This window comes from Manis javanica, chromosome 3 (assembly GCF_040802235.1).
Source record: "Manis javanica isolate MJ-LG chromosome 3, MJ_LKY, whole genome shotgun sequence".
Classification (NCBI taxonomy): domain Eukaryota; kingdom Metazoa; phylum Chordata; class Mammalia; order Pholidota; family Manidae; genus Manis; species Manis javanica.
The window spans coordinates 150,662,163-150,686,630 of record NC_133158.1 but is presented as its reverse complement, the minus strand read 5'-3'; the positions used below and the strand labels follow the sequence as shown (position 1 = coordinate 150,686,630).

General features: G+C 36.3%; 1 protein-coding gene across 20 annotated transcripts in view; it reads left to right on the top strand.

Annotated features, from left to right (window-relative positions):
- MBNL1 (muscleblind like splicing regulator 1) overlaps nucleotides 1-24,468 on the top strand; it is a 206,906-nt gene that overhangs the window by 145,514 nt on the left and 36,924 nt on the right. For 18 of the 20 annotated variants that reach the window (XR_005058490.2, XR_005058489.2, XM_017677209.3 and 15 more), the window contains one exon: nucleotides 15,815-15,985. Coding sequence is in view for 18 of the 20 variants with exons in the window: in XM_017677209.3 (XP_017532698.1) it covers nucleotides 15,815-15,985 (171 nt within the window). In the remaining 2 variants the exon portion in view is untranslated. Of the gene's footprint in view, nucleotides 1-12,832; nucleotides 12,852-15,814; nucleotides 15,986-16,824; nucleotides 17,090-24,468 lie in introns of those variants that run through there. The other 2 variants (XM_073232202.1, XM_037008227.2) reach the window with 2 other exon arrangements.

Sequence of the window (24,468 nt, the reverse complement as noted above, 5' to 3'; positions counted from 1 at the left end):
CTTACCCATCTCTGGTTAACCAGTCATCTTCCGGGGCCATACAGGGAAATGTAAAATTGGTAAGTGAGAGAGAGGCCATATTGTTTGAAAAGGTTAGCTTTTTACTTCTTTGCAGATTTATGCCCTGTGGCTTCTATGCCCAGCACTTGTCTCGAGGTATCTTTACCACCTGGAGGAATTATGATACTCGGTAAATTCGATATGAGGCACGAATTCTATTTAAGGGTTGTAATTAGGAAGGAAGAAGAAAAGCTATAGAAGTATCAGGTGGAAGAAAACATGGGAATATTGATTATTTCTTTGACATATCTTCTTGTAGAGTAACTTAAGCATGTATGGGTTTTAAGCTACTAATTAAATTGTGCACACACATTAACATAATAGGAATACAGTTACATAACCAAAGCAGATCTATAACTACCAGCCATCTCCAGTGAAACCTAGAAAACCAGTTAGGCATCCTAGGCTATTTGTGAAAATTTATCCATGATATGATGGATATTGTCCAACTGTACTTGAACAGTCTGAGAGAAATCAGACAAATTAAAACAACCCATTCCTGGGAACTGTTCACATCCCATATGTTCTTTTAACAGTAGATAGTCTGTAGTTGTAAGATTTTGGAGTGCTACAACTTGCACTTCTCCTAATTCTTGGTTGAGTTCCAACAGTATAGATCCAGTCAAATTTGTTGTTTTACTGTATGCACGGGCCAGCTTAGATATCTCCTTCTTCATTCCCATGGCAAGTCCAGGAACCAGTGGGTTGAATGCAGCTACAGCTGTAGCAGCACCTGGATCTTTGTTGAGGTTTTTTGATGATCATCTTCTGGTATGAGTCTTCCAGAGAGTACTGATGTTGGAAGTTCTTCTTCATATTGTATCTTAGTTCATTTTCCGGGTAGCCAAATTAGGCTTTGATCCTCTGTATAAACACAAACAGACCCTTTGCCCACACTTTGATATGGCCTTTATACCATTGTGTAAAACTCATTGGAGGTCACCACACAGGAACTGCTTTTTTTTTTCTTTAGAGAAAGGAATATTATCAGAAAAATGTCCCTCTATAGCCGATCATCTCACACCCTTTAAGTGATCAAAATTAAGGATATTTAAAACATGCATTAATCGTTGATTTACAGTTAGTTTTATCCTATCAGGGAGTAATCCCCCTTTTCTTTCTTTCTTTGTTTTTTTTTTGTTATCATTAATCTACACTTATATGAAGAATATTATGTTTACTAGGCTCTGCCCTATACAGGGTCACCCCTATAAACCCCTTTACAGTCACTATCCATCAGCATAGCAAAATGTTGTAGAATCACTACTGTCTTCTCTGTGTTGTACAGCCCTCCCCTTTCTCCCCCCCATTATGCATGCTAATCTTAATACACCCCTTCTTCTACCCCCCCTTATCCCTCCCTACCCACCCATCATCCCCAGTCCCTTTCCCTTTGGTACCTGTTAGTCCATTCTTGGGTTTTGTGATTCCGCTGCTGTTTTGTTCCTTCAGTTTTTCCTTTGTTCTTATACTCCACAGATGAGTGAAATCATTTGGTATTTCTCTTTCTCTGCTTGGCTTATTTCACTGAGCATAATACCCTCCAGCACCATCCATGTTGCTGCAAATGGTAGGATTTGCCCTCTTCTTATGGCTGAGTAGTATTCCATTGTGATATGTACCACATCTTCTTTATCCATTCATCTATCGATGGACATTTAGCTTGCGTCCAATTCTTGGCTATTGTAAATAGTGCAGCGATAAACATAGGGGTGCATCTGTCTTTCTCAAACTTGATTGCTGCGTTCTTAGGGTAAATTCCTAGGAGTGGAATTCCTGGGTCAAATGGTAAGTCCGTTTTGAGCATTTTGACGAACCTCCATCTGCTTTCCACAATGGTTGAACTAATTTACATTCCCACCAGCAGTGTAAGAGGGTTCCCCTTTCTCCACAGCCTCACCAACATTTGTTGTTGTTTGTCGTTTGGATGGCAGCCATCCTTACTGGTGTGAGGTGATACCTTATTGTAGTTTCAATTTGCATTTCTCTGATAATTAGCGATGTGGAGCATCTTTTCATGTGTCTGTTGGCCATCTGTATTTCTTTTTTGGAGAACTGTCTGTTCAGTTCCTCTGCTCATTTTTTAATTGGGTTATTTGTTTTTTGTTTGTTGAGGCATGTGAGCTCTTTATATATTTTGGATGTCAAGTCTTTATCGGATCTGTGATTTACAAATATATTCTCCCATACTGTAGGGTTCCTTTTTGTTCTATTGATGGTGTCTTTTGCTGTACAGAAGCTTTTCACCTTGATATAGTCCCAGTTGTTCATTTTTGCTGTTGTTTTCCTTGCCCGGGGAGATATGTTCATAAAGAGGTCACTCATGTTTATGTCTAAGAGGTTTTTGCCTATGTTTTTTCCAAGAGTTTAATGGTTTCATGATTTACATTCAGGTCTTTGATCCATTTTGAGTTTACTTTTGTATATGGGGTTAGACAATGGTCCAGTTTCATTCTCCTACATGTAGCTGTCCAGTTTTGCCAGCACCATCTGTTGAAGAGACTGTCATTTTGTCATTGTATGTCCATGGCTCCTTTATCAAATATTAATTGACCATATATGTCTGGGTTAATGTCTGGAGTCTCTAGTCTCTTCCACTGGTCTGTGGCTCTGTTCTTTTGCCAGTACCAAATTGTCTTGATTACTATGGCTTTATAGTAGAGCTTGACGTTGGGGAGTGAGATCCCCCCTACTTTATTCTTCTTTTTCAGGATTGCTCTGGCTATTCGGGGTCTTTGGTGTTTCCATATGAATTTTTGAACTATTTGTTCCAGTTCATTAAAGAATGCTGTTGGTAATTTGATAGGGATTGCATCAATCTGTATATTGTTTTGGGCAGGATGGCAATTTTGGCAATATTAATTCTTCCTAGTCACGAGCATGGGATGAGTTTCCATTTGTTAGTGTCCCCTTTAATTTCTCTTAAGAGTGACTTGTAGTTTTCAGAGTATAAGTCTTTCACTTCTTTGGTTAGGTTTATTCCTAGGTATTTTATTCTTTTTGATTCAATTGAGAATGGAGTTGTTTTCCTGATTTCTCTTTCCGTTGGTTCATTGTTAGTGTATAGGAAAGCCACAGATTTCTGTGTGTTAATTTTGTATCCTGCAACTTTGCTGTATTCCGATATCAGTTCTAGTAGTTTTGGAGTGGAGTCTTTAGTGTTTTTTATGTACAATATCATGTCATCTGCAAATAGTGACAGTTTAACTTCTTCTTTACCAATCTGGATTCCTTGTATTTCTTTGTTTTGTCTGATTGCCATGGCTAGGGCCTCGAGTACTATGTTAAATAACAGTGGGGAGAGTGGGCATCCCAGTCTAGTTCCGGATCTCAGAGGAAAAGCTTTCAGCTTCTCGCTGTTCAGTATAATGTCGGCTGTGGATTTATCATAAATGGCCCTTATTATGTTGAGGTACTTGCTGAGAGTTTTTATCATGAATGGATGTTGAATTTTTCAGCATCTATGGAGATGATCATGTGGTTTTTGTCTTTCTTTTTGTTGATGTGGTGGATGATGTTGATGGATTTTCGAATGTTGTACCATCCTTGCATCCCTGGGATGAATCCCACTTGGTCATAGTGTATGATCCTTTTGATATACTTCTGAATTCGGTTTGCTAATATTTTGTTGAGAATTTTTGCATCTACGTTCATCAGGGATATTGGTCTGTAGTTTTCTTTTTTGGTGGGGTCTTTGCCTGGTTTTGGTATTAGGGTGATGTTGGCTTCGTAGAATGAGTTTTGGAGTATTCCCTCCTCTCCTATTTTTTGGAAAACTTTAAGGAGAATGGGTATTATGTCTTCCCTGTATGTCTGATAAAATTCCGAGGTGCATCCATCTGGCCCAGGGGTTTTGTTCTTTGGTAGTTTTTTGATTACTGCTTCAATTTCATTGCTGGTAATTGGTTTGTTTAGATTTTCTGTTTCTTTCTGGGTCTGTCTTGGAAGGTTGTATTTTACTAGGAAGTTGTCCATTTCTCCTAGGTTTCCCAGCTTGTTAGCATATAGGTTTTCATAGTACTCTCTAATAATTCTTTGTATTTCTGTGGGGTCCGTCATGATTTTTCCTTTCTCGTTTCTGATTCTGTTGATTTGTGTTGACTTTGTTTTCCTCTTAGTAAGTCTGGCTAGAGGCTTATCTATTTTGTTTATTTTCTCGAAGACCCAGCTCTTGGTTTCATTGATTTTTGCTGTTGTTTTATTCTTCTCAATTTTATTTATTTCTTCTCTGATCTTTACTATGTCCCTCCTTCTGCTGACCTTAGGCCTCATTTGTTCTTCTTTTTCCAATTTCAATAATTGTGACATTAGACCATTCATTTGGGATTGTTCTTCCTTCTTTAAATATGCCTGGATTGCTATATACTTTCTTAAGACTGCTTTTGCTGTATCCCACAGTAGTTGGGGCTTTGTGTTGTTGTTGTCGTTTGTTTCCATATATTGCTGGATCTCTATTTTGATTTAGTCATTGATCCATTGATTATTTAGGAGTGTGTTGTTTAGCTTCCATGTGTTTGTGAGCCTTTTTGTTTTCTTTGTACAGTTTATTTCTAGTTTTATGCCTTTGTGGTATGAAAAGTTGGTTGGTAGGATTTCAGTCTTTTGGAATTTACTGAGGCTCTTTTTGTGACCTAGCATGTGGTCTATTCTGGAGAATGTACCATGTGCACTTGAGAAGAATGTGTATCCTGTTACTTTTGGATGTAGAGTTCTGTAGATGTCTATTAGGTCCATCTGTTCTAGTGTGTTGTTCAGTGCCTCTGTGTCCTTACTTATTTTCTGTCTGGTGGAACTGTCCTTTGGAGTGAGTGGTGTGTTGATGTCTCCCAGAATGAATGCATTGCATTCTGTTTCCTCCTTTAGTTCTGTTAGTATTTGTTTCAGGTATGTTGTTGCTCCTGTATTGGGTGCTTATATATTTATAATGGTTATATCCTCTTGTTGGACTCAGCCCTTTATCATTATGTAATGTCCTTCTTTATCTTTTGTTACTTTCTTTATTTTGAAGTCTGTTTTGTCTGATGCTAGAATTGCAGCACCTGCTTTTTTCTCTCTGTTGTTTGCATGAAATATCTTTTTCCATCCCTTGACTTTAAGTCTGTGCATGTCTTTGGGTTTAAGGTGAGTCTCTTGTATGCAGCATATGGATGGATCTTGTTTTTTTATCCATTCTGTTACTCTGTGTTTTTTGATTGGTGCATTCAGTCCATTTACATTTAGGGTGATTATTGAAAGATATGTACTTATTGCCATTGCAGTCTTTAAATTTGTGGTTACGAAAGGTTCAGGGTTAGCTTCTTTATTATCTTACTGTCTACCTTAACTTGCTTGTTGAGCTATTATAAACACGTTCTGATGATTCTTTATTTCTCTCCCTTCTTATTCCTCCTCCTCCCTTCTTCATATGTTGGGTGTTTTGTTTGGTGCTCTTTTTAGGAGTGCTCCCATCTAGAGCAGTCCCTGTAAGATGCCCTGTAGAGGTGGTTTGTGGGAGGCAAATTCCCTCAACTTTTGCTTGTCTTGGAATTGTTTAATCCCTCCTTCATATTTAAATGATAATCGTGCTGGATACAGTAGTCTTGGTTCAAGGCCCTTCTGTTTCATTGCATTAAGTATATCATGCCATTCTCTTCTGGCCTGTAGGGTTTCTGTTGAGAAGTCTGATGATAGCCTGATGGGTTTTCCTTTGTAAGTAACCTTTTTTTTCTCTCTGGGTGCCTTTAATACTTTGTCCTTGTCTTTCATCTTTGCCATTTTAATTATTATGTGTCTTGGTGTTGCACTCCTTGGATCCCTTGTCATGGGAGTTCTGTGTACCTCTGTGGTCTGAGAGGCCATTTCCTCCCCTAGTTTGGGGAAGTTTTCAGCAATTCTTTCTTCAAAGACACTTTCTATCCCTTTTTCTCTCTCTTCTTCTTCTGGAACCCCTATAATGTGGATATTGTTCCATCTCAATTGGTTACTCAGCTCTCTTAGAATTCTTTCATTCCCGGAGATCCTTTTATCTCTCTCTGCATCAGCTTCTCTGTGTTCCTGTTTTCTGTTTTCTAGTCTATTAATGGTCTGTTGCATCTTGTCCATTCTGTTTTGAAGTCCTTCCAGAGCTTGTTTTATTTCTGTATTCTCCTTCCTTAGTCTTGCATATTTCTCTGCAAGTCCACCAGGATGGTTATGACTTTTGTTTTGAATTCTTTTTTAGGAAGAGTGGTTAAATGTATCTCCCCAGGTTCCTTCTCAGGAGAAGATGTAGCAGATGCCGAAGCTGTCTGGGTTAGTCTTGTCTGGATCATATTTTTTTGCCTTTTTATGTTAATAGGTGCTATTGACTGTCAGCTGGCGGGGCCAAGCTTTCCACTTGCTACTGGCCTTTCTTTACTGGGACAACTGCGACCCCTTGTGGCTTGTGTTGGGCAATTGCGTGTAGACTGCGTCTTTGTGTCTTGCTGGGCCGGTATGGAGGAAGCCCCCTCTCTGAGGGCGTGGCCAGCCTTAGGCTGCTTCTCTGCTTTCGCTATGCCCCGGTGGGGTAATGGACGGGGTCTGTTTGGCTGTTTACCTCTGTTAGGGGTCTCAGAGCTGTTGCTCAGGGGGTGAGTGCGCCCGGTTTTCCCTGTAATTTCCAGCTACTGGACTGTGACCTGTGTTGTTTCTGTCCAGCTGTTGCATCCCTCTCCCTTTAAGACTTTCAAAAAGCACTCGCTTTTCTTTGTCACAGGGGCATCAGCTTCGGGACTCGCTCACTGGTCCTGCTGCCCTGTTTCCCTAGTTTCCAGGACCCCACCCATGCACTGTGTCTGCGCTCTGGTCCAGATGGCTGGGGCTGGGTGTTCAGCAGTCCTGGGCTCCCTTTCCCTCCCCGCTCCCACTCCTCTCCTCCTGCCGGGAGCTGGGGGGTGGTGTGCTCGGGTCCTGCTGGGCTGGGGCTTGTATCTTACCCCTTTCACCAGGCACTGGGCTCTCGCATGTGTGGATGTAGTCTGTCTGTTGTCCTGTGTCTTCTGGTCTCTCTTTTAGGATTAGTTGTATTTGTTGTATTTTCAAAAATATATATGTTTTTGGGAGGAGATTCCTACTGTCCTAGTCACACCGCCATGTTGGCTCTGCCTCCTTTAATTTCTCTTGTATTGCTGAATGAAAGACTTATACCATAGAAACCTACCATCCTCTCTATATTACTATTTAACTTTATATTCTTCCTATATGTATTATTTTTTTCTCTATAAAATTGACTTTTCCTTATCTGTGATATAGCCAAATCATAGAGCCCAGATCAGTGGGATCCATAGATAATCCAAGAATCTCTTGCTTTTTTGGGTCTCTTGTTGAAATAGATAATATGAATCAAAATTTTAATTTGATTTGATCAATAATTTTCTTTTCTTTGATTGATCCTATATTACAGTGCTGGGAGAAAATGTGAATGACAGATAAACTGAAATTTATAAGAGAATTTAATTCTTTCCATTACACTTTGGAAATGTTACATTGGATTCATCTTCTCCGAAAGCTGTTGTTTGTATTGTGAAACATCTCTTCCTTTGCAGAACTCAAAGAGGGTGGATGCACCCATTTTGTTCTGACCTATTCTTGTTAAGAGTTACTAATGTTTTAGTATGGGCAATGATTAGAAAACCATACATACTTAAAGATGATCAAGTGGTCATCAGTATGAATGCATACCTTTAGCACAATGGTGAGGAATTGCCAACTCTGTAGCTGATTGCCTGGGTTCATTTATGTGTCCTTGGGCAGAACCACACCCCACCCTTTGGAGGGGTATTTAAAAGAGACCTTTTGCCTTGTCAATGCACCTGAGCTAGAATAGGTCTGTAAAGAGCTGCTTAAACAAGTGTTCTAAAAGATCATGAAGGGAAAAAAATTATATGCATTTAACTTAAGAAGTTTATCTCCTTTTTAATCCTCAGGAAATCCCTGGGAATATAATAGAGACAGTCATGTTGTAATCTACCTAACAGTGGTATGATGATGAATTGGCTACTATTTTTAAATGATTTTGTATTTCTTCATTGAAAGGCATGTGCTACAAATAGAGCACTACATTTTATTATGTAAATGTTAGGGCTTTTAATTATTAGCCAAGATTGAAGTGTGTCTGATTTGGATGCCATAAAACTTCAGAAATGTTTCTGCTATACACAGTTTAGAAGTCTGGCAGTTGCTTACCAAAAATGAAGCAACTGAAAAAAATAATATGAACATAGTGATTTGGCATTTCCAATTTTATGTTGCTATAAAAAAGCAGCCAGCAAATGTTGGACTGTTTAATGATCCTGGCACCTACCAAATGTCACTGGGCTTTCACAAGGTCATGGAGACACTGGTTTGGCTCAGGGATGCTGGCCAGACCCATCTTTGGAGCTCAGGAACACTGTGGAACAGGGACAGAGAAAAGGTGCCAATTAAACCTTCCATAGCACTTCATAGATGGCTACACACTTCTGTGGGATTCTGTGGGACAGAGGAGGCCATAGGTATAAGGAAAAAGTGAGACCGTGTCTTCTTCCAGCATCCCATTATAAGCGACTCTAAACATAAGATCCTTGTGGGCTCTCAGTGAGGAAGCTAAGCTCTTCTCAGATGACTGTCAGCTAAAATTGTGTGCTGATATAATTGCTGCTGACATAGTTGTGTATATATCTGATCACTCACAGACAAAAGCTGCTGGAGAAAGGAGTATTTTTGTAACGAGTGTGTATGATTTGCTGCCCTTTTCCCTTTCTCCACCTCCTTAGCAGTAGCTAACCCGACTCTCAGGCATTACTTAATACTTACATAGATGTGTAGAGTTTCAGTTATGCCATTTTCAGGATGATTAATGGGAGTTGTGCAATTAAAGCTCCTAAGTTCTCTGGGAAAAAAGTCATAGTATCCTGATGTTTGAGTTAGTGCACGTTGAGTTTGCATCAGCATTGAGGATATTTTGGGATATGGTAAATGTCATTATTGGTTTTAATGTCCAAGAATCTTCGTAATCAAATTTAGGAATGCTCTATAAAATAGTGTCTGTAACAGCCATTGAATACTGGAGAGGGCACTTTAAATAGCTAGAAAAGCCTACCCTGAAATCTCTTTTTTGAGAAAAGATTAGACTTGGTGACAAAAATGTTTAATGACATGAAACAGTCTGTTACGTTCTGAACTCAAAAGATATTGTATATATATGTGTTTGTATGTTTGTGTTTTCCTTTATTTTACTGGAAGTCAATAATTGTTAAGCCACAGTGTATATGTGAATATGAACTTTTTGTGGGGTCAGAAAAGGATAAAATCTAAATTTGCCCTATATTGTATTTCATTTTAAAAGATTTTATATCTGTGGTAAAATAGTTTAAACAAATTGGGACTATTTCAGTGGCAATACATGAATAAATCTCTGTTTCTCCTTTCTGTCTGTCACTGATAAGAGAAAACTCTCCTAGCTCTTGCGTTGACCGGGGTTCCAAGCATTGGCCTTATATTGATTGAATGAAAAAATAGCAATTTATACCTAGAAACTTATGCCTTAAATATTAGTATTGCATTATTGAGTTCATGATAATTTTAGAGGACTAGATACTGATTGCCTAGCAGAATAAGAGGAGAATTGACTCCTTTCTTCATGATATTGTTTAATTATGTGTGCCCCTTTTATTGGTTGATTGTTTCCCCCTAATGCGTATGTTCATGCTTTATCTCCAGTGTGGCTGTATTTGGAGATGGGACCTTTATAGAAATAATTAAGGTTAAACTAATTAAGTTAGGGTCATAAACATGGAGCTCTGATCTGATAGGACAAGTGTCCTTATTAGAGACACCAGGGAGCTTGCTCTCTATGTGTGTGCTCACTCCAAGGAAAGGCCATGTGAGGACATAGCAAGAGGGTGGCTGTCTGAAAGCCAAAAAGAGAGCTCTTACTGGAAACCAAATTGTCCAGAACTTTAATCTTAGACTTTTAGCTTCCAGAACTGTGAGAAAATAAATTTCTGTTGTTTATACCACTCAGGCTATGGCATTTGTTATGACAGCCCAAGCAGACTAATACAGCTCCCAATAAATTCCACTAGATACAAAGCAGTGGTTGACCATCAGCTGGAGATGATTTTGCCTCCTCCTAACCCCCCACTGATACTTGGCAATATTGAGAAAATTTTGATTGTCATAATTGCCAGGAGTGCTGTACGCAGCTAGCAGGCCAGGCGCACCACTGAACACTCTGTGATGCATACCACAGCCCCGTACAAGAAAGACTCACCTGGCCCCAGATATCAGCAGTGCTCAGGTTGAAAACTTTGAACTTCTTTTTAGGATGCATATATTCTTGTAGGCTCACTCAAGTGCTTTATGGAAACAAGTGAATTGGAAGGAAACTTTTAAGATTTTAAATATGTAAGGAAGCATTTGAGTATCCTTTTAGATACAATGAACTTACTTTCAGCATTTGCAAAAGGCAATACACTGTAATTCCTGGAGCTAACCAAACTCATATCTACCTAAATGAAAACAAAACACTGAGTATATATGTTTATGCATATTTGCATATATAGAGAGAGAGCATATTTTTTTCTTAAAGTTGATCACCTTTTAAACAGCTGTGAATTTCCTACAACTAGATACTTGTAATTTTAAAATAAATATTATATGTATGTTAAATTTATTCATCCTAGCATTAGAATTGATCAGTAAAAAGTATGGTAGAACCATAAAAACATCTTTGGAAATGTGTGAAACAGTATTTCCTGATAGCCAACGTTTTTTCTCCCCCTTCTGGCAAATTTAAGATTATTGCATCATCTTAGTTGAGAAAACAAACAAATCAACACCATTAAGAATTTTCAATGGGAATTCCTTTGCCAGAGTTCTGGCCAATATCTGAGCAATGAATACCTCCAGAAAGTGCTTCAATAGTACTTGCATATCTCATCTGTCCCAAAGGAAATACTCGTTTTGTTTTAACAATTGAAATGTTTGCAATTTGAACAGTCTTACCAGAAAACCAGTATTTCCTATGAAAGTTGGAAACAACTTGAGTACAAGGTGGTACTCCTAAAATTTTTTCATTGGCTCTTTATTTCCAGAGTCTACCTAAAATAAGCCTCAGTAAATCTTGAATCCTACCATTTAGTTACCATTTGGCAGAGATGCCTTTTTTATTCTGACCTTGTAAATCACATTATTCCTTTTATTGTAGGTGGAGGAAATGTAACTAAAGTAGAAATTTGTTTTTCCAGTTTTCAAATAAAACTTTTTGTTTTATTAAGCTTGGCCAACTTCTAAGTAAGATGTTTTATTTTTGATTAGTTCTTAAAGTAAACATTAAAAGTAGTTAAACAGTTTTCTCATATCTCTATAAATTTCCATCTGGTTTCATTCAGTTTTATCTTTATTGTACAATTTATATTTCACTATATATACATCTATAGCCATCAGTTTTAGATGTGTACCATACACTCATACTATGTAATTATTTAAACGTCTCCTTTATTAAACTATAATATTTTAAGAATTAGACACTTATTTTAAGGTTCAGACAATCTCAACATAGTCCTCCCTTGTTATAAAACAATTACAAACTATGAATTTCAAAGGCTAATGAGAAAATCCTTAAATTCACAGTTGAACAGTGTGTAACGTCAGAAATTGAGGACTTGATGAATTTATCTCTTGAATGACCATTATTGGTTTCATACAGGCTTTTAAAACTACAAGGGGAAATTTTTTACTTTCTTGGACAGGTTCTTTAAAGATGTGGAAAGATTATTGGAGAAAATGGACTCAGTCTGGATCAATATTGTAGTGAACTTCTTCCATTCCCTTAAAAGACGCAGTATATACATTAAAGTGATGTCTTTGGAATCTGTGTTGAGTTACCTATAAAAAGACATTCTGAATGGAGTCTAGGCATTTATGGCATAGGTTATATGGAATGGCCTGCTGGTTAGCTGGGCAGCTCACTGAAAATGAGATTTCAGTGCAGTCAACAAAAGCAAACCACAGAAATCTAACACTGCACAAATGTCTTGAAATATCATTTTTTTCCTTAGTGGCAAATACAAAATGATGATTTAGGGCCAAACTTATATTACTGATGATTGACATGCGTTGTGACTGTGTTTTGCTACTTGTATAATTTTTAGTACTTTTTAATAGATATGGTGCTAAATTAAGCAACTGCTGCTTGTTATTAGCTTGAAGATTTAAGGAAAGAGAGAAAAATAATATCTATCAATAAACTGTTACATCAGAAACCCTGTACGAGGTTGGATCACTCTCTTGTTCAAACCTCATGATCACCAGTGAGAAGAATTGCATTGTTACTATTCTACAGGGAAACTGCCCACTCCAAGAATTTAACTTCTCCTGGGTCACAGAGCAAGTAACAAAGCTGTTATTTGAACCAAACTATGTTTGATAAAATGTATAATTATATGATCAGAGGTGGAACTACATGTAACAATGAAAACTGAATAACAATTTTTAACTTATACCTCTGCATTAATCCAAACAACCCAATTTAATGTATCTTGAGGCAAAATTTCTGCATGATTTAGAATAGTACTTCCTTCACAAAAATCCTGTATATGTGAGGGCAAGATACTGACTGAATATCTGTTTTTAGATTTTTAGAATGTATTACAACTGTATAGATTCCATGATGTCAAATTCATTGAATCTCTACACAAATCTTTCCTCCCTGGTGAAACTTACAAGCCTTCTGTTAACCTTTTCTCCCTTTATTGCCCAAGATTTATCCTGTGTTCAAACTACTGGCCTCTGAATAAAAGCATCATTAGGTTAGTACAAATCAGAATCAAAGTTTGGTATTTAATTTACATTTTATTCTACTATGTTCATTGTCTACAGAATAGAGTTAAAGCATAATTCATCTTTAAGGTTTTGGTAAGAAGCATTCACTCATTCATTCTGTAAATGCTATTGAGATATGGTACTGGGAACTCAGAGAGGTACTGTCATACTTACCTTAACTCTCAACAGAAGGTATGCCGCTGATGGTTCTTCTCTGGAGCTTTAGGCAGTCTTCTAGAAGAGGATGTTTATTCTAACTAATTCTTGACCTTTTTATTTGTCAAACCACAGTTAATTCCACAGCACTGTCAGCATTAAACAAGTTTGAACTTCGTAAGAAGCTGAGTTTACTGAATGTCAATTGCAGACTCCTCTGTTATTTTTTCTACCTGTGTCAATGAAAACTTCATGTGGCTTTGCAGAATCGTGTTTTGTAGTGTTTGCTGCTATCACAGAATAACCTGGCATTCTGTTAAAATGTGCACCCCTGGGCTGCCAGACCTGTGTTCCAGTGACTTTTGTGGAGGAGCCTTGGTAGTCTGTGGTTTTCAGAAAGTATCCTTAGTTGATTCTTAGGAACATTAGCTCTTTGAAAGTGAATTTCCAATGCAGTCAAATCAAGCTGAGCATAGAGAGGTAGCATATGTATGAAATGAGTAGAATAGCATTTTTCCTGAGTAGGTAAAGTAAATAGAAAATGAAAACCAAAGGTCTGAGCTTCTATTGGAAGTTTTGAGATGCACTGAGATAGAATATGTGATCAGCACATATGATTTCTCTTTTATTTTAATTGGGGCTGTATCTTATAGGTAGGAGACTATGTGGTTTGTGTTCAAGGGGGGCACTAGAAAGAAGTGCTTAGGGAGACCAGTGTTAGTGTCAGCAGGGCCAGTTCAAAGCCCAGAACTGTCTCTGTGCTGTTTTTGAAACTATAGAAACTGATCTGAGTGAATTGACAGTAACTGAATACTCCGGGTAGATATAACCTTGCTTATTTGCAGTTAAGTAAATCCAATCTTAGTAAGAAATATGACGTGGAGCTGTTGAGCACCAGGATTCCTCTTACAGCCCAGTTGTTCTTTGCATTGAAAAAGCTGATTTTCTTCAAGAGACCCTAATTGAATATTCCTGAAATCAGACCATGTGTCATCCATGAGCTTCTTTATGTTGGTCAGTTTTTCTCTGTGGTATAAATCTTGTGCCTCTAAGTGTTGTTTTTGTAAAAATGGCTTTGCATCCAGATGCTTTTAAGATAATGACATGCCCATGATCTCATCAAATATGAAGCATGGTGATTTCATATGGAATAAGTCAGATATGTGAAAGTTACTTTATTTGTGGACATATCAATAGCTATAACAAATAGATATTTTTTAAAATGACCTTCATGCCAGTATTTGTTTTTTCCTTTGTTGGATGTACAATTTAAAATGTGGTGGTGGTGGTGATAAGAGCAGCCCTTGACTTTTACCTTGCTCAGAGACTGCCATGCAGTGCCAAGGGCAAGAATTACCTTTATATATATTATCTTCTTTCATCTTCACGTGGTATAGGTTATATAGCAGTTTTGAAATGGATAAGAAGTCAGAGGCTTAAAGAAGTCTTTATGCAATTCATTCAGCTGATGAGTGGGAGAGCTAGACCTTCAACCCAGGTTGTAGGGTGCTTGCTATCAGCTATTGTCCTCTACTGCCTCCTGATTTAAAGTAGTATTTGAAATGTGTTAATAGCAAGCAGTATCCTCTGTTAGCCCTGTGTGAAAACTGATTGCTAAAAATTTTATTCAAAACAAGCCAGAAATAGATCATTCAAGTTAGAATTGTGACATATTTTATCACAAACATAAGCATTAGTTTTCTCAGTCAATTTACCAAATAAGCTCAAATTATAATAGATTTTTCTTAGAAAAATGAATGGAAGCTTGAGAAGGTGGTCCAAAAAAAAAAAGAAAGAGGGTTTCTTTTACTCTCACAAACAGTTCTAATCAGATTTATTGGTGATAGAAGTTGTCAAGGTAGTAATTGATGAGACCTGTCACTATCAATATGACTTGACAATGTATTAGAATACTATGGGCACAATCCCTCACATGATACTGCATACTACAGACGTTAATATATATTTTTGATGAAAAATATAATCCCAAAGAAAGGTATATTCACATTTCTTACTTCATAGTAATTTATTTTGTTTCCCAATTTTACATGTAAACATTTTTGGAGGATAAATATTCCTATTTATATTACTTTATAGACTACAAATGGAACTTTATAGAATTTATAGATGTACAGAATGGCAATGGAGACCAGATTTATCTTTGAAAGGTTAAAGGCTACATTTTTCCAGTTTCGCTATACTTACTAATCTCTGTATACATTGGGAACATGGGGATTTTCTTCTTTTCATTTGTAAATTTCTTAATACATAGGCTTATAACGCTTGATAGTTTAATTTTATTTGTTATAAGATACTTGTAAAGGTGTTTTACTGGAAGATACAGTGTGCTTTGAGTCCTCTAAGTATATTTCCTTAGAACTCAATACAAGTAAAAATAGATGGTAAAACTTCATGATTCTTTTATGTTCATTAAAGTTAACCAGCAGATAGTATGTAAGGAGCCTATTATCCTTTATTTGTTATTCTGTGTTTTAATATTACCCTGACAGTTTGTAGATTTTAAAGCTTGAACCTAGAAAAATTAATTCTAATGCTAAAAGAAAGGAACTTCTTAAAGCTTTAAGATGTTTTGAAATGTCTTAATGCCGCATTTTGATAATGCGTTTGGATAAGTTCATTACTTCTTCTAAATGTACTATAAAATGATATGGGCAATACATTGTGTGAAAAACCCATAGTAGATTCAAGTGGTAGGCTTACATTACCTTTATTTTTTAAGATTTGCTGATTTATATTCTTTTCTAAGGTGCTATTTTCTGCTTTTGTTTTTTAGGGTCGTTGCTCCAGGGAGAACTGCAAATATCTTCATCCACCCCCACACTTAAAAACACAGTTGGAGATAAATGGGCGCAATAACTTGATTCAGCAGAAGAACATGGCCATGTTGGCCCAGCAAATGCAACTAGCTAATGCCATGATGCCTGGTGCCCCACTGCAACCCGTGGTAAGCAGGTTTTCAGTACTCATTCAGTTTCTGATTCCAAGTGCTCAGTTTCAATGTTAAAATAATATTGTACTAGATAAAGTGAACACAGGTAATAGTATCAGTTGCCTGGTGTTTTCTAGCAAACTTTTAAGTCAAACCTTGAAGTAGTTTTCACATTGTGAAGTTACTCATCTTCTCACTAAATTATGTGGAAATTTACATTATAGCATGTTTTTCCCTAAATTTCTCTTGAGATTAAATTGTATGACTTGCAGGTGTTAAAAGGAGCATGACACTCATCAATATAGTCAATGTATATTTTCAGACCACCTTTAAATGGTAATAATAATTTTTAAAATTGGTATTGTATTATCTTCAGTTCTGAGGAATAATATGCCTTTCCATCCTTCTTGAGAAGAATTTGTGTAAGTTCTCTTCCTTACAAAGGAGGCTTTGTTATTCTTTTTAAACTTAAATTGAAATTATTTCATAGTTACAAATGCTAGGAAAATTATGACAGCAGTGAATCATAGACATGGAAATATCATCAAAGGAGAACTAATCAGGAGAGGGGAGAAAAAACTAAACTTTATAAATTATAGATGGTCATATAGATTTAATGTTCACTGATCATGGTATGTGGATAATTTCTTACTCTAATCACATATATTTATTTGGTTTTTGGGAGGAGGTGTATGTGATACATGACTTCAGTAATCTTTACTCACCTTTATCCATTAAAATGTATAAGAGATTAATATCATAATTTTTAGTTTATGAAAGGTGTTTTGATATTAATTGTGATATAGTAATTCTGTATTTAAGTGCATGTTGAAATTGTAATGATCAGAATATATCTGTCAGTAATCTATGTCACTTATGTGCAATATTATGAGGTCATGGGAATGACCCACATTCTTTTGAAATGCTAACTGTAGCATGTATGCTAACTAATTTTTTTCCTAATATATTTTAACACCTGAACTCAATGTAATTATTATTCTCTCTTAGAACTTAATGCACCAATCATTCCAAAAAAGAGGGGGGGATTGCATTTCGAGGTGGGAGGGATCTCCATATCACATCGGCAGTGATACCAATTATCAGTACTGTACAGTTGAGGTGAGAGAATATTATAATTCTGTGTGTGTTTTAACCTGATATTTTTTTCCATTATTGCAGGCTCAGTTAACTATATGATATCTTAAATTTATTTTGTGACATCTGCTAATTCCACATGTCTGTATTAGGATAGCATTGAAGATTTCCATTTAGTTTTTTAAAAAAATTTAGTTATAATCATATTTCTAACAGAAAATGTAAGACAAGAGGTCTCTTTTAGCCTTGGCCCTTACACATAGTTTTAAAGATCTGATAAGTCCTTGGGGCAGCTACTACTTTAGTTGATGTAAGATCTCTCCTTGATGTGAGATACTTTGTTCCACTTAAACATATAAAGGCTGCTTACCACCGGGCTCTACTCGCTCGGTGACCTGGGAGCAGCACCTCTGATGCCGCATGTGTTGTTCCCAGGTTGCAGAGAACAGATAGCTCCTCATTGTGCCGTCTTGGCCCATCTCTGGAGTGAGTCCTGGAGCTTTACTCTCAAGGCCATTCAAGGTTCATCATATGTATAATCCTGGGATAAACTGTAAACAACGTTTATGCTCCTGTCTTTGAAATAAGTAGCAAATATATGTTATTTATTAAGTCATGAAATAAGTTTCTGGAACCATCAGAAAAGTCCAATTTTCTGGTGTTTTTGTGGGAAAATTCTCTGCTTAGACAAAGCATTTGGTACTGGATGTGTGCACATTCAGGTTTTATGTTAATTTTCCCTGATAAAACTAGAGTTGAATGTGGAATTACTTTTCTGCTAAAGGCATCCTGAAATCATAGTCTAAAAATATATTCTGTTCAGACTGACATTTTTGTAATATGTATGGAAGTCAATTTAAAGAGTTTGGGATTTTAATGACTGTAGAGAAGGCTTCAATACAGGAAATTTGCCTTCAAAACCCCACCTGAGACTTTTCAATCCTTTTTGTAGTTAGCCCAGTTTTGATGAGGGTAATGATAAGGAGATTCAGAAGTAACTGAAATGTTCATAACTGCTTCCTGGAACTTTAATGCTGGGTCTACAAAACAAATAAGGATTGTAACTGGGCTGGAAGCAGCCAGGTGACTAATTTGGAAAATGGTTGCCACTGAAAGAGGATGGCCAATAGCACAGATAATAGTGTTTGAAAGCATGGCATAAACTTGGCTGCAGCCAGTAGTGGTGATACCAAAGGAGATAATACTGTGAATAGATCCATAATATCAAGAGTGAGTAGCAGGCTTATCTGAGCAGTGATAGTGTTTATGGTCACGTAGGTGAAGCATCTTAGTTCTCTAGAGCCAATCAGTTTGGCACCCAAACTGTAGCTGGAGAAACATGAAAAAGGGAAGGGGCTAGAAAAGTCTAATCAAATCCAGAAGCATCAAGTATTGTGCCTGGCATGGAGCAGAGATAAAAAATTGCTTCATGAGTAAAAGAATGAATGAAGGAAGGAGTTCCCAAACACAAGAAAAACAGGCAGAGGTTCACAATAGCTTACCTGCCCCCAGATTCCAAAGTCATAAGTAGGTAACAGAGCACAAACCCAGTTATAGAGTCTGCAGCATATAATGGGGTAGAGAGGTGGGGTATGTATAGCGGACAGCAGGGGCAGCCAGGGGCTTGATGAGAGTATTGCTGAGGACCATGAAATAGCCTTTGTGCACTCAGTTTGGGTTGTCATTTTCTCATAAAGTTTCAGAGATGGGATCTATGAATTTAACATCTTCAGAATATGACACTGGGCTGACTTGAGGACTGCACGGATTTATAGGAGAGTTTCTTGTTTCCATGGACTTTATTAAACTTGTAATGCACCAAGCCAAGAATCAGAAGACAGCATTTGGGGGGCAAATACAGTACTCTGAGGGCATTTACTACACTGGGCACTTTTTGCTCATAAATCCTCACAACCATCCTAAAAAGTAGGTAATATTATTTGAACTTTAGAGATGAAGACTCAAAAAATCAGAGGTTAAATAATATGCCCAAGTTACATAGCTAGTAAGTGGCAGGGCCAGGATTTTAGCCAAGGCTTGTCAGATTCCAGTGTCCATGAAGAAACCCTAATTGAAGACATACCACCAACCAACTCTTGGTTGATTCATTTAAAATCTCTGAGCTTCTTCAACATATAGTGAATAGTTTAAAATATATTATCTGGAAGGTTCCAACAATCTAATAAACATAATTATTCCCATTTTATAAGATGAAAAAATAAGTAGTTGAAAGTAAGTGAATTTGTGTGTTCACTTCCTAAAATTTGCATATTAAACTATTAAATAACTGGCATTAGTTCTATTATCATTTCTGAACCACTAATAAAAATGTAAAAAGATCATTTTCTCTCTATTTTATGATCTTAGAAGATAAAGACCTATAACCCAAATTAAAAAATATAAAATATTTGGGGTTTTTTCCTAAGTATGACTTAATAAAGTTATTATTATTGTGCTATATACTACCTGATGCAAAGGTAATCTAACAAGAAATTCTAAAAAAAAAAAAAAGAAAGAAAGAAAATGAACTAAGATAGGCTGCACCTTGTGGCTCACATCTTGGAGACATTTGGTATATTTCTTTGGTCCATCCCAGAGAGATGTCTTTTAGAAGTTCTGTTGATTCCAGGCTCTCATCAGTGCTTTTGGTGCATAAGCAGCAGTTATGAAGAACTGTGTCTGAGCTCAGGGCTTCTGTTAGCCAGGTGCCTTTCCCTGTGCTCCCGAAGGTTAGCCTTGGCCATCCGTACTTTACAGTGGCAGCTGTCCTTAAGGTACATACACATAGCCACCTAAATATACATAATTCATGTTGAATTCTCTGTGCATTTCATGAATTTGAAGTAGCCTAGGGTAGAGAAATTCAAAGTTGCTGTATTTAGAGTCTTAGGGGCTTCTTTGCCAACTCACCTCTGTCTGTGGTCATCTCATCTTCCAAGCATTTGTTGGAAGTCATCATTCATCACACTTCCAGGAACACCAAGAATTCTTAAATTATTTTTTAGGACTTGACTTTCCAATTTATCCAACAAGTGGTTGAGATCAGGTTACTGCATTTCAAAGGGTTTCTGGTAAAATGTGTCCACGTCAGTCACCCTGAGCTTCCTCAAGCAGCTTGAGAATGGGCCTTCAATTGTAGGGACCAGGCCAATATTTGTTGATAACCTTTCTCCTTTGTGGGTTAGAAGTGAGTCTTCTTTATTTAAATGTTTATTACTTTGGTAAAACTGGATTGAAGGACTAATTGAAGTTAAGAGTAGAGCAAGTAGTCATTTGATTTACCCAGTAAGAAAGAGTCTAGAAGCAGAGTTTAAAACAGTGTTTCTTATTTTATGCAAGTCATATACTATCTTCTTAGAATAAGGACATTATAATGTAAATTTGTTGATGACTCCCATTAGCTTTGCATTTTATATTTACATTCAAAATAATTGTTTGAAGAGACTGTTTTTAGGTCTTGTATAGGATTGTGCCTACCCAGAAACATGGTTTCAGGCATGTTGTGTGCTGTTAATTTTTGAAAAAGTAAGCTTTATATTTTACTGCTTGAAAGTTTAACTTTTACCGTATACAGCACACCACACAAACACACAAAGGTTAAAGTCTGGAAAAATCTGACTTAAAATTGGTATTTTGTAAATCCCAACAGATACTGATTATTTATTACTTATTATATATGCTCCCCATATAAATCATATATGCAAAACAAACATTGTTTCACATAATGTCTTAAATAAATTAGAGCCCCTATGATATTTGCAACATTACAACATGATAACAATGCATTACTGAGACTTTAAAAATTCAGTATAAAAAATTGCAAAACAAAAATGAAACTTTCAAGCAAGCTTACCAGAAAAATTAACAAAGTTTAAGTTAGGAAATAATATTAAATCTTTTTTTGTAATGTTCAGATATCTATATTAAAACATATTTAATGCATTTGCTAGTTAGTTTATGGTTGCAGAGAAGAACAGCGAAATAGCAAATCCATTAATGTATTTGTTAGGCAAATATATGTTAAATAAATATTTGGTACGAGAATTAAATACAGTGACATAGGTAAAGCACTTAGCCCAATGCCTGGCACATGACAGAGGGAATTATACTAATAATCATGTTTGCACACATTTAACTGGGGTCATCATATGAATTGAATAATGTTTTCATTTATAATAAAGCCTGATTACTTTAGTATTATCAGTATGTCTCATTTAAAACAAGTGATTAGCGAGTAAATGCACCAGCATTAGTAAGATTGCAATTTGTTTTTCTCTGTGAAGGATGTTCACTGGTGAAAGGCAGTCGTAAACTAACCTTCCTTATACCTTCCCAGAAACAATGATACTTACAAATTATTGTTACCAGGATGTGGTCAGTATCAAATATACCAATTACATAGTTATATCTTATACTATGGATTCTTCAGAGAAAATAGTATGCCACTTGATAACACCGTAGTGTTAATAACCATCCTTGCAATTCTGCTGAGCCCTTTTCAGGATGGCTTTTTGAGTGGAGACCTAGCAGTGCAGAAGGTTCAAGTGCTTTACTAATCTGATTAGGGCACTCTGACCAGGCCAGCAGTGAACTGCCTTTCCAAGGTGCTCTTTGAAAAAGGGATGTAACAACTTCACAAAAACTCCAAAGAAATGAAATAATGTTGCACTTTTTTGGGGTTATGCGGGTGGATCTGCAGGTTTGTGAATTTAAGTTTCAAAGTATGAGCTATTACTGATTGCCTGTTTAGCAAATAGCTCTGCTTAACTGGAGAAGGAACAATCTGAGATAATGCTTGCTGAATAGTTGATGTTTCAGGTATTTTAAAGCTGCTACTACTTAAAAGTGCCCTAAAATTCTTCAGATTGGAATTTGCTGAATTAAGTCATAAAATCAGTTCATGTGACAACACTATAGAAATAAATCCAGTGGGAAAATTTATAAGATAAACATTTTTATCTAATAAAAGTATTCTTTCATCTGCACTATGCAACATCTGCATCATATATATTGTAGGTTATATATATATATATACTTATTCAGTGAGATTTAGAAAAACTGAAATGTGTTTGCCAATGGTCTTATCTTAAAATAATACTCTTCTTCCCCCCAGTTTATTTGTTAAACTTAACTTTTGCTCCTAAATAATTATAGGAAATTGTATACAGTGACATAAACATCTCAATAACTTTCTGAATTATACATTAAAAATGCATTACCTGGGAATACCTGTTAATTCATTGCAATAAGATACAAAGAGGAATGATACTGGCTTCTGTCCTCTGTATTCTAACTAGACTTTTAGTCTTCTGCTAAATTTCTTATGATTCTTTAGTATCTAATCGAAAAGTTAGAGTGCTGATCTGGCTGAAATTTCACATATTGTATCTGACAGCATGTAACTGGAATTTTAATCTGAGTATTTCTGAATAGAAGTCCAAGTTCAACATGGATTCACTGTACATGTTAACCCAGCCAGAGACAGTGGAGCAGCATAAAATCAGCTGTAATTAAGTAACTTGGTTGACAGAGAGTGCCCTGGGCCCCATTTTCTGACAGGTTATTGATTGTTAATATCTGGAACGCTTGAATAGTTTCTTCTTGTGAATGGGTAGCTGCTTTGGTCTGGAATGGGGCTGGAAAATGGAGGTATTACTTTAGGCTACTTCATCAGGTAAGAGCCACCAACCTGGCAGGCAGCCAAGCCAGCAGGTTGAGAGGTATAATTGTTTTAACTTGACAACAATCATTGGAACCTATGGTGTATTGTTTGTTCTCCCAAGTGAATCAAATAATGTATTAAATATTTAATTTTTCACAATCTTCTTGGTAAGAATGTGTATGCTCGCTGCCAAGATTTTGTCCTAAAAGATCTGTGAGGTCAAGAGAAGAGTGCATCTTTTAGGACAGGGATTTTCAGCCTTAGTACTATTGACATTTGGGGTTGGATAAGTCTTTGTTGTGAGGCTGTGTGTTACAGGATGCTTAGCAGCATCTCTGACTTCTACTCATTAGATGAAATAGCACTTCAGCTTTGACAACCAAAAATTTCTCCACAGACACTGCTGAAAGTCAGCAGTAGTTGAGAACCACTGTCCTAAGAAAGAGGGAATACTTGAGTTACAGTTTACTCTTCTAACTACAAGATGTGCCATGGCCAGACAAGATAAAGGATATATTTTATTCTTTTAAATATATTTGTTTTGAGTTATAAGAATTACTTTTGTAATATATATCTTAATTGTGTAAAATGGTATCCTACAGATCTCTTGAATACTATGTAAACTCTTGAATCATCTAACTTCTTATTCCTGAGGGAAGAATTAACTACATTTTAATGTCCCTTTTATCCTAAAAAATGTTCTGTCATTCTGTTCCTTACCAAAGTTAGCTAAAGAAAATAAAATGTTAAATTACCATAAGGAACAGGATCCATTTAGTCCATGTGTTTTTGAGTTTGAGAGGTAAACGTTATTGCATAGGCATTAAACTTCAAGGATTGAAACTGTTGAATTAGGAAGTTGAAAATATACCACCAATAAGGTGGAAATTGTACTAGATTATTCTTTAAAAACTGGAAAAGCTAGATTTTTTAAAAATCTGAAGTCAAAGTAGGTTTCAGGTAAATTATTTAATTCTACTCAACAGGTATTTCCTGTCACCAAATAGATAACCATTCTCATATATTCATGAACACATTTCAGAAACGAAATTCTATCTTGCAGAATTTTATTCAGTGCTACTGTATGTATTTCCTTGAACAATCATGTAGCAAATTTTTAGAAATGTTCTGTTTCAGAGTTCTATTTCAGAATGTTTCTCCCTAGTAAAGTAAATTCATTGTTAAATATCTCACAAGGATGTGATAGTCCAGAAAAACCTGCAACAAGTGAATATGCCAAACACTTGAGCTTTCTTATGTGCTCAAAAGGAATGGTGTCATCATCATCTTTCACATATCCCATGAGGTTTATTCACAGTTTACACTGACTGTGAAACTCTGTTTATCCATTGGGAGTTCTGCTTTATTTATTCCACATAATAGGACATTTGCAACCTATTAAAAGTTGTAAACAGATCTGTCAAGTACATGTGACATACCAATTATGAAATGTATTTCTTAGATTAGGATTAATTCAAGGACAAGGATGGAGATTTGGTGACCACAGGAACTTTCTATATTGAATAGTTTATCGGTTGTTCAAGAGGAAATTTTATAAGTATTACAGACCCCATGCTCAAAATCCAGTGTAAAATTTAATGATAAATTCCTATTTTGGAAAAACATTGATTTTATGAATGCTTATTTAAGAAACATCCTGAATGAGAATAACTAAACAAACACAGAATTAAATGGAGGAAGGGAGGTTAGGAAGGAAGGAAGAATGGATTATGGATGGATG